This window comes from Periplaneta americana, chromosome 6 (genome assembly GCF_040183065.1).
Source record: "Periplaneta americana isolate PAMFEO1 chromosome 6, P.americana_PAMFEO1_priV1, whole genome shotgun sequence".
NCBI classification, from domain to species: domain Eukaryota; kingdom Metazoa; phylum Arthropoda; class Insecta; order Blattodea; family Blattidae; genus Periplaneta; species Periplaneta americana.
In genome coordinates, this window is record NC_091122.1 from 140,119,688 (window position 1) to 140,133,614 (window position 13,927).

At 34.5% G+C, this 13,927-nt stretch overlaps 1 protein-coding gene across 3 annotated transcripts in view; it reads left to right on the plus strand.

The window, feature by feature from the left end:
* LOC138701815 (uncharacterized) overlaps positions 1–13,927 on the plus strand; it is a 103,334-nt gene that overhangs the window by 54,011 nt on the left and 35,396 nt on the right. For 2 of the 3 annotated variants that reach the window (XM_069829091.1, XM_069829092.1), the window contains 4 exons: positions 6,004–6,236; positions 8,472–8,624; positions 10,440–10,525; positions 12,400–12,619. In XM_069829091.1, coding sequence (XP_069685192.1) covers positions 6,004–6,236; positions 8,472–8,624; positions 10,440–10,525; positions 12,400–12,619 — 692 coding nt within the window. Of the gene's footprint in view, positions 1–1,330; positions 1,494–6,003; positions 6,237–8,471; positions 8,625–10,439; positions 10,526–12,399; positions 12,620–13,927 lie in introns of those variants that run through there. The other variant, XM_069829093.1, reaches the window with a different exon arrangement.

Here is a 13,927-nt window from a genome sequence, read left to right on the forward strand (position 1 = left end):
AAAAAAATGTAAAATTAATTTACTCATAATTATGAACTTTCAAAGTTAAGTCGTTCATTAGTAAAGAAATAATTCACTGTAAAACCACGACAGTGTTTGGTCCCGACATACTCATTCGAAACACTGGGACGTATACCTGGAATGCGGTATGATTTCGGAAAATTCGGACCGTATATAAGTCTTAGTATAGGGCCACTTTTCAGATATTTCATTGCCAGAGAAATCTTTTAGTTATTTTATTAAATGATGGAGGTCTGTGTGGAATTAATGACATAGCGTTAGCCAAACGCCTAAGCCCACAACGTCGGCTTTGCATTCTGAAAACCCGAGATAAAATCCTGGTGAGGTAGTAGACATAAACACAGTATTGAAATAGGTTTTCTCGGAGCACTATTTTCTTTCATCAAAATTTTCTCCATAATTCACTATCAGGGGGGAAAAGAACTGGTCACACTATCCCATTATCTCCTGGCCTAGTTGCCTCATTGTGAGGTTCAGATCTGTCTTCGGACAGTTGACTAAACAACAACAATTCACTATCATCTTTATTATCAATGCTGAGAGCAATGGAAACTATTGTACAATGTTCGCGGGATTCTGCGGAAAATTTTCTTTAATCGGTTATTTAACGACACTATATCATCTTCGTGGTTATCTACCGTACATGTAATTAGTAATTGGCGAGATGCTTTCAAGGATTCCCCATTAGGTTACCTGATATTGGACTTAGAGTTTGGAAAAATCTAACCAGGTAATAAGTCTAAGTGGGATTCGAACCCACATTCAAACGTAATTTCGGAGCACGATAGCCGCTCGCTAACCTCTAGACAACATCGGTGGCTGCATAAAATATTCCACAGGACAAGTAACCCTAGAAATTTCTGGAATGGTCCTCAGAGGAAATTTGAATCCCAGCACTTGTGCGGAAAATATCAAGGCAATTTTCTTTCATCCATAGCCACCTGTTCTGCTGAAAGTGAGCTACTTCAGCTTCGTAAGCTAAAGTCGTCATCATTCTGCCATCTATGTGTCATGAAGCATACAGAGGGACTTAACTTTCGTTTCCATGGAAACTGGGTTATATCCTGAACTTGTGTTAATTAATTCTGGGCACAGTTTATAAGAAGGTTTCAAAAACACACATTTAATGTCACCGCCCGTAGCTGTATTCACACGTCAGTTGTAAAACTGAAGATGACACTGTCACGTCTGTCAACAGAACGCAATAGCTGGAAGCAATCAAGCGTCAACGAGCAGCCCAGATGTGAAATGACCCGAGACACCATATAAATGAGACCACGTCACTGCGGTCCATCTCAGTTGTAGACAAGACTTCTCTGCGAGAGTAGAGAAATCATTGTGCAGTGTGCTTTATTTGAACACTATTGTAACGGAACACTGTTGTTACCGCTAGATCACTTTGTAGTTGTCAAACCTGTGGAATTGACAACTCTTTCAGAAGATGTTTGTTCTTGAAAAAAATGGACATTACGGTAAGATGCTAAATCAGTTTCAGTGATAATTAACGTACGATTCCAATTAGCTATGTTCTTAAGAAAGTTTCGGTAAGTTTAAATCAGTTCAACTATAGTTTCGTCTTCAATTAACATTTAATTTTGCATTGTTCCTATGCTTAAAATATTATTTGAACTATAAAGAATAGAAAGTCTACTTCTATTTAACAAATTAACATTCCTTGCACGCCATTAAGTTAATGTACACTGAGAGACAGTAAGAATTAGTCTAAAGATCATGAAATAAACACATGAAGGGTGCAAAGAAGTTCATAATAAAATAATTGTACAGATACTTTTTAGTTGTAAATAACATGTAAAATATATAGACAAACAAGTATTTTCAAATGAGGACGAGACCTAATAACACAGATAAGAAAACACTTAACTGTCAGATGCAGCCTGCGAAGAAGGCTGTTTCAACTCCAGTCACTAGAGCTAACAAAAAGTAACAATGGCTGGCTAGAGAGTCCATATTAGGATAGAGTGGCACATTTCCTTTGAAGTGCATAGAACCGATGTTTAATATCTTCTTACGTTAACGTGTTTAATTATGAGATTATATTGAAATAAATGATTCTACGCTACGGTCACATGAACATCTCTTGTGAAAAGTGAAATGTCATTCCGAAATTCTTATAAAATATTGCCGCGAAGAATTTAAGTGCAGTAAAAACAGTGAGCGATTAGTATATTCTCTCTGTAAAGACTTGCAGATGCTGAAAATGGCAAAAAAATGAGCTACTTAGTTATGTGACAGCAGACGTTTACGAGAATGCTGAGTAAAGGCTGGTTCACAATAAACCGGGAATGGAAACGCCAACGATAACGAGAACGAGAACGGGAATATGGTTAAAATAAATGTATTTAAATGTGAGGATTCACAATTAACTATTGTGTACGTTCACATTTAAATACATTTATTTTAACATTATTTCCGTTCTCGTTGCCGTTTTCGTTCCCGATTTATTGTGAACCAGCCTTAAGTTTCTTACAGACAACGATGTTTAAGTAATTAACAGTTACACTTCCAGCCTACAACATAAACTTATAAAAACTGCATAAAAACCGATTTTATGTCTATTTAATTAAGAATAAAACAACAAATTTAAATAATCAATATAATTATTAAGTTGCCTTTATGCTGTAGATGATACATGTGCATTTTAATTCAGTTTTATGTGTACAGTATGGTCTCCACGATACCCGATATAAGGATATATCAGGTGACGACATAAATTAAGATAGATAATTTTGTCGTAAATAAAGACAGTCGCTTAGATTTCGTAAATTTTCGCTGTTTTTTCTTTTCAGAATACGATGTATTACAAAGATATGTTAGAGTTATAGCAGTAACCCCAAGTAACACTAACTGCTAAGACCTGCAATACTTATCATAGAGTGAGATCCTACTGTACTGTTTACCAGCCATAACAACTGGAAAAGAATGCGAAAACAAGATGTTTATTATTATTATTATTATTATTATTATTATTATTATTATTATTATTATTATTATTATTATTATTATTAAAGAGGAATTGGACTCTGTGCCCCTGTTTCTTTCTTATTTATTAATTTACAAGTAGTGGAACTTTGGTCACGCAATCAGAATGTTGCAAGGCTATCGCTTGTATCAATATAAGACAAACAAAAGACAGTCTACCGAGCCACAGGAGGTGCACATGTGGAGGTTTATTGATCACCATAAAAAATTCGTAAATTTCTCTGTATTTTGCATCAAAAGGCATTTGGATAAATTCAATGGCGTAACCAGATTATGTCTCGTGACCAGAATATTGTACGAAATGGAAATATAAAAATTGGAGATTTATCCTTCGAAGAGGTGGAAAAATTCAAATATCTTGGAGCAACAGTAACAAATATAAATGACACTCGGGAGGAAATTAAACGCAGAATAAATATGGGAAATGCGTGTTATTATTCGGTTGAGAAGCTCTTATCATCCAGTCTGCTGTCCAAAAATCTGAAAGTTAGAATTTATAAAACAGTTATATTACCGGTTGTTCTGTATGGTTGTGAAACTTGGACTCTCACTCTGAGAGAGGAACATAGGTTAAGGGTGTTTGAGAATAAGGTGCTTAGGAAAATATTTGGGGCTAAGCGGGATGAAGTTACAGGAGAATGGAGAAAGTTACACAACACAGAACTGCACGCATTGTATTCTTCACCTGACATAATTAGGAACTTAAAATCCAGATGTTTGAGATGGGCAGGGCATGTAGCACGTATGGGTGAAACCAGAAATGCATATAGAGTGTTAGTTGGGAGACCGGAGGGAAAAAGACCTTTAGGGAGGCCGAGACGTAGATGGGAGGATAATATTAAAATGGATTGAGGGAGGTGGGGTATGATGATAGAGACTGGATTAATCTTGCACAGGATAGGGACCGATGGCGGGCTTATGTGAGGGCGGCAATGAACCTTCGGGTTCCTTAAAAGCCATTTGTAAGTAAGTAAAGTAAGTAACCAGACTAATTATTTTGGGTGGGCCAGATATGCAGAGTTTAGAAAGTATCTGTCTCATCTCATGACAATGCCGCTGCCGTCAACTCTTGAAACTCATTCTCGGAAGACTTATTTAATAACATGCAAAACTATGATAAACAATCATGCAAGGCATACCTATACAAACGCTTCACAAGGTGAACTGGAGCTGTTGAGATTTCCTAGCAAAGAATCTGTCGATCGCTGATGATAGGTCCTTCAACAAATCCCAACTTTTCTCTCTCTCAATGGAGAGAATTGCTAGATTACAAAGCCTTGTGCTTGACATGATTGTCGAATTTTTCTTTATAGACATCATTGTCTTACTGAAGAACGAACATTTACTAATATCCATTTTTGGAGACTGAGGTGCTTCCGATAATGAATTTGCAAGAGCAAGAATATCGTCTAAACATACCAAATACAATTTTTCCAGCCGATGTAACAATTCAATAGCCTCCACAGCTTCCTTCTTTTTGTCACTGCCAGACAATTTTTTTTAGGCCCAACCCAACACAGTTAAATTGGCTCTTGAAGAAATGAACGCATTTTTTACTTCTTACCTTAATACTATCGACTGTAACTATTGCTCTGGATCCATGGTTTAGTTTTAATGTTGAGTATTTTCCAAAAAAAAAAACCGCAAAAATTCGCAAATTTTTTGGGTGGGCCTGGGCCCACCTGGCCCACCCGCTGGCTACGCTACTGGATAAATTTGTTGGTTATTGAATTATAAAACTTTCTTATCAGTAGTGTTCGTCCGGGACACTCTGTAGGGTAAAGTTGCCTAATTCCGTGATACCCCTAATCCCGTGATACTTTTTTAAATTGAATGCCAGTCAAAGTTTGTGCGTTCAATCATAGCGCCAGACATCTTTCTCGAAAGAGTGCATCTTTCGCCTACTTTTGAGATATCGGTAAACTTCCTAGCAAGACACCCAAGCCCGTGACATTCGGTGAAGAATAACTATCACGGGATTAGGAGTGTCACGGAATTAGGTACCTTTACCCTATATAAGGTAGTGATTTCCAGTGGCGTAGCATCAATGTAAGTTAAAAAGCTCAGCTTCCCCAGTTAATAATGATTTCATAATAAACCTGCTGTTTATGAACAAAATTATTTATTAATTTTAATAGAATTTATATTTAATGCGTTAAATATTGTGATGCGGCAGCTCAGGATGATTTGTGATGCAGCAGTAAACAAGAAGCACACACCAGCTTCCAAGCAGACTGGTTTCTTTCACTCATTCTTCTATGTAACCCGCCCCGCAGATTTTCCATCCCTTTCTAATTAAACTACCCTGGTCTCAAGTTTGCAAGAAGCTAGCTTTTGCATTGAAAATAATTTAGTTTCCGAGTTATCCCTTTCGTGAGTTGTGTTCAGTTGAAGTGTTAGTGTGAACTGTGGCTGATATAATAAATAATGAGTGAAATAACAGTTCCTGACACCAATTTACTTGAATTTTTTAGGACAGTTCTATTATCAAGACTGACTTACGAACAAAAGTGTGATTTAGAAAACAAATGACCGACTCCCTTGTTGTCAATGAAGGACACAACCAAAACACAGACGCATACTTACGTAATGATACTGATACTGTATCTATTGACCGTTAATATTGTGATTTCTCTAAGTATGACAGGGACTGAGCTAATGTTATACTATACGTGTCTATTTGTTAGAGATATGAGTAAACCATGAAATCATATTTTACTACGTATCATTTGAGGTCATGCCTTATTGGTGTTACTTACGATGTTCCAACCAATCTTCGACTGCTGACTTGACACTGACTACTATTTATTTTAAGACTATATTTTTGTAATACGTTTTCTCATATGTACATGAAAGACAACTTGAGTTAGCTTCGCCTGCTCAAAATTTCATGCTACGCCACTGGTGATTTCTACATCAAATGTCTATGAGCTTCACAACTCGATAGCAATAAAATGCATTGTAATCATAATCTCATTGCAGACTGTACGCTGGGGCTGAGAGTCGCGCCGCTGTGGAAGGACTCAAACTGCCTACAATATCTCTGCTGCACACAGCCCTACACGACCAGTGTCCCTTGCGAGATCAAGCCCCATCCTGCCCTGAAACTAGCCGCTATCGGACTGCAGACGGCCGCTGTAACAACCCAGCACATCCCTGGTGGGGAGCTTCCATGATGCCCCTACACCGCTTTCTGCCACCAAACTATAGAGATGGTACGTAAGACGCAATCAGTTCGCTACCTTTACATGCCAGCACCAGAGACAACTTTGTAGTGTGAATTGCAAACGAAATTTGAACCTGTAATTGGCCTACATTGTTGATAAAAATGTGAATAACATAGTATAAACTATGAATTGTCTTCATTTATTAATTAATATTTGTTGTCTGTTACCATCAGCAATAATGCCACACCTTTGAGCGTTATATATCTATAAGCGGTAATGAAAATCAATGCTATTCAACCGAGAATGAATGAATGAATGAATGAATGAATGAATGAATGAATGAATGAATGAATGAATGAATGAATGAATGAATGAATGAATGAATGAATGAATGTAGGTCACAATTCGTTCCAGTGCATCATTTAGTAGGCAGTTTCTTTTTAGACAATGGTCCACCCAATTCTTTTTTCTAGTCCTGATCAGTTTCAGCATTATTCTTTCTTTATCCGTTCTTTCTAGCACAACTTCATTTCTTATTCTGCCCGTCCATTTTACACGCTCCATTCTTCTCCACAGCCACGTTTCAAGTTTTGGTTCTGAACTATTTAATTCTCTTGTTAAAAATAATCCTGAATTAACAAGTCTCAATAATAAAATAAAAATAAATAATAAATAAATAATAAAATATTTAAATGGAAAATTAAAGATTTAATATAACATTTAAGTAAAATAATACTTATTTTGTATATTCCTTCCTATTTTGTTTAATTTCACTTTTAAAAATGATTTTACACTAGCCTGTGTTTTTAGTCATACCGTCATTATATTAATATTACTAAATTGCTCCGACCACGAGTCCTGCTCATTAAGGCAGCGGTAGAATATAAGAGTGCTTTCCTTTCTTTATTTTGATTTTCTTTTCCTTTTGTAATTATTTTAAAAGCATTAATAACTAAGCTTCAATATGCCACCACAAGAAATTATACTTTAAAGGCACCGTCACCGACATGCCATTTAAAATCTTTTCCTTTTTTTTTTTCGCAATAAACAAAGCTAATGTTTTTTTTTTACTTGGTTATATAACGACGTTGTATCAATTACTAGATTGTTTAGCGTCGATGGGATTGGTGATAGCGAGATGGTATTTGGCGAGATGAGGCCGTGGATTCGCCGTAGATTACATGACATTTGGCTTACGGTTGGAGAAAACCTCGGAAAAAACCAACCAAGTAATTAGCCCAAGCGGGAATCGAACCCACGCTCGAGCCCAACTCTGGATCGGCAGGCAAGCGCCTCAGCCGACTGAGCTACGCCTGTGGTTACCAAAGTTAACGTTTATGAATGTAAGAAATAGGTACTGGAAGTTGCACTCCTTTTTATAAATGGAAAATAATATAATTTAAGGAGCAATAATGGAGTGTATAACAAATTTAAGAACAAATACTCCTGTAATCTTTTCTTTTTTTTTTAAATGTTTAATGTACGAAACTAGATCTCAAAATGTATTTATAGAATGGATGGCCACTGTAATTGAATACTTTCTAATTAATCTCGGAAACAAATTATTGATATATACTGAATGATACTGAAAATATATTTTGAGGAACTTTCACAGATAAATTGTCTTCTTTCTTAAATTATTGCAATCAAAAATCTTGTTTTTCATAAAACTTACAACAGACTATTATGATGTTATTGGTTTCATATACTGAAATCCTAATCCTGAAATTAGCGATTTTTTTATCATATCAAATTCATACAGTATAATTTTATTCATCATGGCATAGAATATATAAGACAATTTAAATTTCGTGATGAACTATGTGAAAATAGAATAGGCGCGAACCTAAAAATTCAGGGCTTGGTCGTGACCATAGATAACTAAGTATAGATACAATTATGCACACGCACATACGTACTTGTATGTGTATAAATAGCTTCAAAGAATTTACATCCACAAGATAGTGAAAGGTAAAGAAAGAAATATAAATTAAGAAAAATCTTACCACCCAACTGTGTAAACGCAATATACAGTGCATACATTTTATCTTTCGACACTCGAGGAAAGTAGAGTGGAAGAGGCAGTGTACAGCACAGCTAACCACGTGCGAACGTGGAAAGATAAAATGTAGATTACTATAGTGTGAAAACAACCAGTAACATTACTTGAAGTTGTTAAAGTGCGTATGTGGTAAGACTGCTTGCTTGAAATGTGTTAATTCAACAGAGAAATAGACTTTGATCGCTCTCAGGAAACGTACAAAACTGTGCATTAATTTTCAGGTTTGGAGCGTGTGAGAATGTCAGTATCTGGAGGACCATTACCCAGTGCTCGGTCAGTAAGCACGGCAATACACAGTGACAGAGACAATGATCTGAATACTATTACACATATGGTAATGCAGTGGGGGCAATTTCTGGACCATGATCTCACATGTAAGTTCATTTTAATTATTCAATAAACACAGATAAACTTTATTCAAATTCGAAATAAACTTTAAGGAGTAAATGGGAAGAAAAACTTCGAAGATACAAAGAGAACAGAGAGGAATAAATCTCTCTTTTCACTATTTCGATATAAGAGCGTGCATGCTAAGCATGACACTAGGATCACTTTACTTACACAAAAAAAATTCAGTATTCACTAACAGATAACAAACGAAACCCCAGAACTGTTGAAGTTATGGCGAAGAGAAACATGTCTTTTCTTCACCATAAAACAAACTTTCATTCTTCCTTATTATTATTATATTAATATTATTTCTCCTCAAATATTAATTGTTAATATTAATTTCACTCTTCCAGTTCGTAGCTAATCACTGTACCAACACTGAAAACTTACTTTTGTTATTATCAATAAATTTTTTATTTTAATATGAATTATTTAAAATTATGTAAGTTTAAAACACAACATATGATACATTTTTTTTATAATAATAGCTCTTTAAGGGGTTAGGTACAGCTTACAGCAGTAAAATTTTGGAAATATTGAAAAATTTTTCCTCCATAACTGTATCTTGTACAATAATGAAAATTAGTAGGCCAATGTGTAAAACAATGTCCTTCTGCTATATGAAAAAATATTTTTACGATTTAAAAAAATTATTTATATATATATATATATATTTTAATTCAAAATGGTGGCAGTTGACTGTGCAGTGATGAAATGTTTCCCTCATAACTCAAAAACTATCCAACATTCTGTGATGAAATTTTTTGTGTGTATATAGGCATGTCATATCTATAATATGGTGCAAAATCACTTCTCTACCTTTAATAGATTGTGTGATAAAAAATAAATTCATTTAAAAAATGGTCACATATCAGTATTTCCTTCTAACACAAAAAAAATTATTTAATAAGGAATGTAGTTGAAAGAGCATGGTATTGTAAACATGAGTTTCAGCAATAAAATAAAAGAGAGAGAACACGGAAAAGTTAAAAAGTTTATGAGTTATGACTGCACAGTGAAATGTCACCATTTTGAATTTTGAAAAAAATATATAACCAATTTTTTTTAAATCGTAAAAATATATTTTTTTTTTTTCATATAGAGAAGGATAGTGTTTCACACATATCAATTTTCGTTATTGTACAAGATACAGTAATGGAAAAAAATTTTGAATATTTCCAAAAAATTTACTGTTGTAAGCTATGCCTAACCCCTTAAGGACAGTTGGTAGAGACTTTCAGCTGTTTCGTATGCTTTACCTTATCTCGAAGGGAATTTAATTTTCTCAAGAACTGTAGTAGAGTGACAAACAATATTTTCACTAATCACAAAATCGACTCTGTTGAGTTGATTGATACCCACAGTAAGTAACAGGATTATTTTCTTTCAGTTGACAATAATTAAACACTGGAGTGAAAATTTCTGAATTTATTTTTTGTCTGTATCATTTTTTCATAAATTATTTGTCTGAGCGAATGTGAGACATTTTGAGCAACGAATGTGAGCTAAGTAAGTACAAATTCTGCAACTCTTATTGTAAGTTCCGTATCAGTGCCAGGGATATGGGCATGCGCCGCGCAGTAACCAAGCCATAAGTTGGCGGGATCTGGCACCGTCTGTCACCAGATCATGATCCTCACTGTAGATGTAAAGACTAAGGGATAACTCTTAAGAGACGAGGCATTTTCAACTGACTAATCATCCATGTTTAATTTGTTAATCATTGCTTGAAAATGTAAATAATAATTAAAAAAAACACAATATTTTACAAAGTAGTAATAATTTAACTTTCTTTACAGCTTCAGCGCAAACCCGTGGATTTAATGGATCAGTGCCAAAATGTTGTATTGATGGCGGTCGTGATTTCCAGCCAATAGAGCTTACAGTAAGATATCATTATTATTAACAGAATACATCTAAATATATTTATTTACTTAAAAACAATAAAATTAACTTTCTTGAATGATTCTCACTGTTTTCAATATTTATATAAATCTGTATCATATTTTAAGATCTAACAGTTTTATGAGACAAAAATACAATGCCGATTAATTTATTTTAAAACCAACGTAAAAACAAATGCATAATGTGATCATTACTTCCTAAAATATACTGAAATACCTTCGATTTAATTGTAAACAAGGGTAGGATTTACTGTAGTCTTTGATGATAAAATATTATAGTTTATTACTGATTCGCAGATGCAGACCACTAATTGAAACATTAATCTTACACGTTTCTCTTTAAAAAATTATATTTTGCAAATGAATATACTGCAGCATAGGCTCGAACTAGGTGATTCACGTAGTGACATAACATAATCAAAATAGAACTTGAAAACAACAACTCCGTAAATTTCCTAGACATCACCATAACAAAATTCGACATCAAACACACCTACAAAATATACAGAAAACCAACCACCACCACCACACACATACACAACACATCTAACCACCCCATACAACACAAACATGCTGCATTCAGGACAATGGTACACAGATTACTCAACATACCCATGAGCCAACAACACTATAATGAAGAAGTGAACACAATCAAATACATAGCACAAGAAAACGGATACAATCCAAACATAATAGACAACAACATAAGGAAGACAAAACAAAAACTTAACAAACACAAAAACACGCAAAACACAACACAAACACAAGAACACAAGAAATACATCACACTAACATATGAAAACAAAAGCACACATAAGATCGCATCTTCATTCAGAAAACAGAAATACAACATAACATACAGAACAGAAAACACACTACAAAGACATCTCAACACACAAAAAACACAAACAAATAAATACGACCACACAGGTGTATACAAACTCACATGTAATAGTTGCGATAAGTTCTACATAGGACAGACAGGCAGATCATTCCAAACACGCTACAAAGAACACATTAAAGCAATAACCAGAGAACACAATACATCCACATACGCAGATCACATAACCAATACTAACCATACATACAATAACATAAATACAGACATGGAAATCCTACACATACAACCCAAGAACCAAAAACTCAACACACTAGAACAATATGAAATATACAAACACACTAAAACACACCCTGATCAAATTCTCAACACACAGATCAACTTCAGTACACACACACTATTCAACTCCACTCTTCAACACATTTCAACAATAAAACACACTCACTTAACAGGCAGAGAAGTTCGAGATGACGCCGTGATCTAGTAGGCTCTGAGGATGGTGCGTGAAGCACTGAAACAGCTGTAAGCCGGACAAATCTTACATAATTAACACGAGTAAGTCCACTAGTAATCAATTAATTATAATCAAAATATCATGATGGATTAAAAATTAAATTATGTTTCATTTAACGACGCTCACAACTGCTGAGGTTATATCAGCATCACAAGTATGCTGGAATTTTGTCCCGCAGAAGTTCTTTCACATGCTAGTAAATCTACTGATATGAGCCTGTTGCATTTAAGCACCGATTTCACGAGGGACTGCTATTCCATAAATTTATTGTTTGTTTGCCACAAAATAAACTCATATTGCATTGTGACTATGACACATACAACCTGGAGAAATAATAAATTATATTACGGCGGGAAAAAAACTGTTGAGGCATTTGCTCTGGATTTTACTAAGATAAAAAGTTACTTTAACATCACTGTTACTGTACCATATTAACTCACGTTGTATGAGTCGGATCACTTGTCAATACATTTACTTGTATAATTTCTATGATTCTACTTCAGCATCCAGACTGCATGGCGATTCCTGTCCCACCTGATGACTGGTTCTATAAACACTATGGAATCCGCTGTCTAGAATTTGTTCGGAGTAGTCCAACTTCCAGAGTTGGATGTTCACTAGGACCACGTGATCAAATAAACCAAGTTACCGTCTTCATTGACGCTTCTGCAGTGTATGGCAGTTCACAGGATGAAGAGGATAATCTCAGAATGTTCAGGAATGGTATGGTATGGTAATGAAGTCAAAACATTCATTTACTTTTCTTAAGATTGTTATTTTTAACAATTATAAACGACTTTCTAAAGAATAACAAAATAATTCTTTCATGCAAGTTATTTCTATGTGAATCTGCTTAATATATTCTTCTGCAGTGAATAAATCATATGCTGAATGACATAAAACAAAACTTTGTAGCAGATATGTTCAGTCCACATAGGCCTATTTATGTGTCAATTTCGTAGAGAGAATGGAAAGCAGAAACAAAATTGATGCGCACTTAAGAATGCCAGTAGATCAGATATACAGTACCGTACTCTATAAAATAATATTGATTTAAAAACTAAAAAAAAGACATACATCAGATATCCCCTGGCTATATAAGAGAACGGATATACCTGAAGTTGGAAACAGGCTAATAATCCTAAATTCATGAAGTGGATAGCCTAATGATGATGATGATGATGATGATGATGATGATGATGATAGCATCACTTTATTTTGAACCATAACTGGACAGTCAGCCAATATCTATTTAAATTGTTATGATCAAGAAGATAGTTAAGCTACTGTAATTAATTATAATACTTTGTAAATACCGGTACATGTTCTACTAAGTTCCCCTCCCCTCTTCATAATTCCAAAGCTCACTTCAGATAATAAAATACGATCGTGGTATCATGAATCTGGCCCTTAAACAAGAACAGAAAGGAAGTGGCAAAGGAGTGACGTATTTAAGTTAAATAATAAATATCTTGGCATTCTACTATCAATTTTTGCAAAGAGGTTACATAATGTAGAACAATTAGTTGACATGATAAATAAGAATGTCATATTTCTAATACACTGTCATAAATATGAATTAACACACATGAATATTCTCTCACTCTTGCCTTATATATGGGACAAATTATCAATACAGATGGAACAAAAGTCACATAAGAAATTATTATTAAAACATATTACTTCCTACAAAGATTACAGAAATATGTTGCTTTGTACTCTTCATTGAAATCAGTATGTACAATCTGATGTGTCCACCTGTTCCACTTCTGACATCCAACCATTGTTAATACTCGTATCTCATTAGAAACAGTACATAAATAATAGTCTTTGCGATCGTCTTGCAATGAGTGTTTCTTCAATATTAAATTTCGTTCGATTATATAGACTTTTTGAAAAGTAAGAGGTAATTTTTTTCCAATTCACTGTGGGCTAAAGCAAGGAGATGCACATCACCTTTACTTCTTAACTTTGCTATAGAGTATGCCATTAGGAAAGTCCAGGGTAACAGAGAGGATTTGGAATTGAACG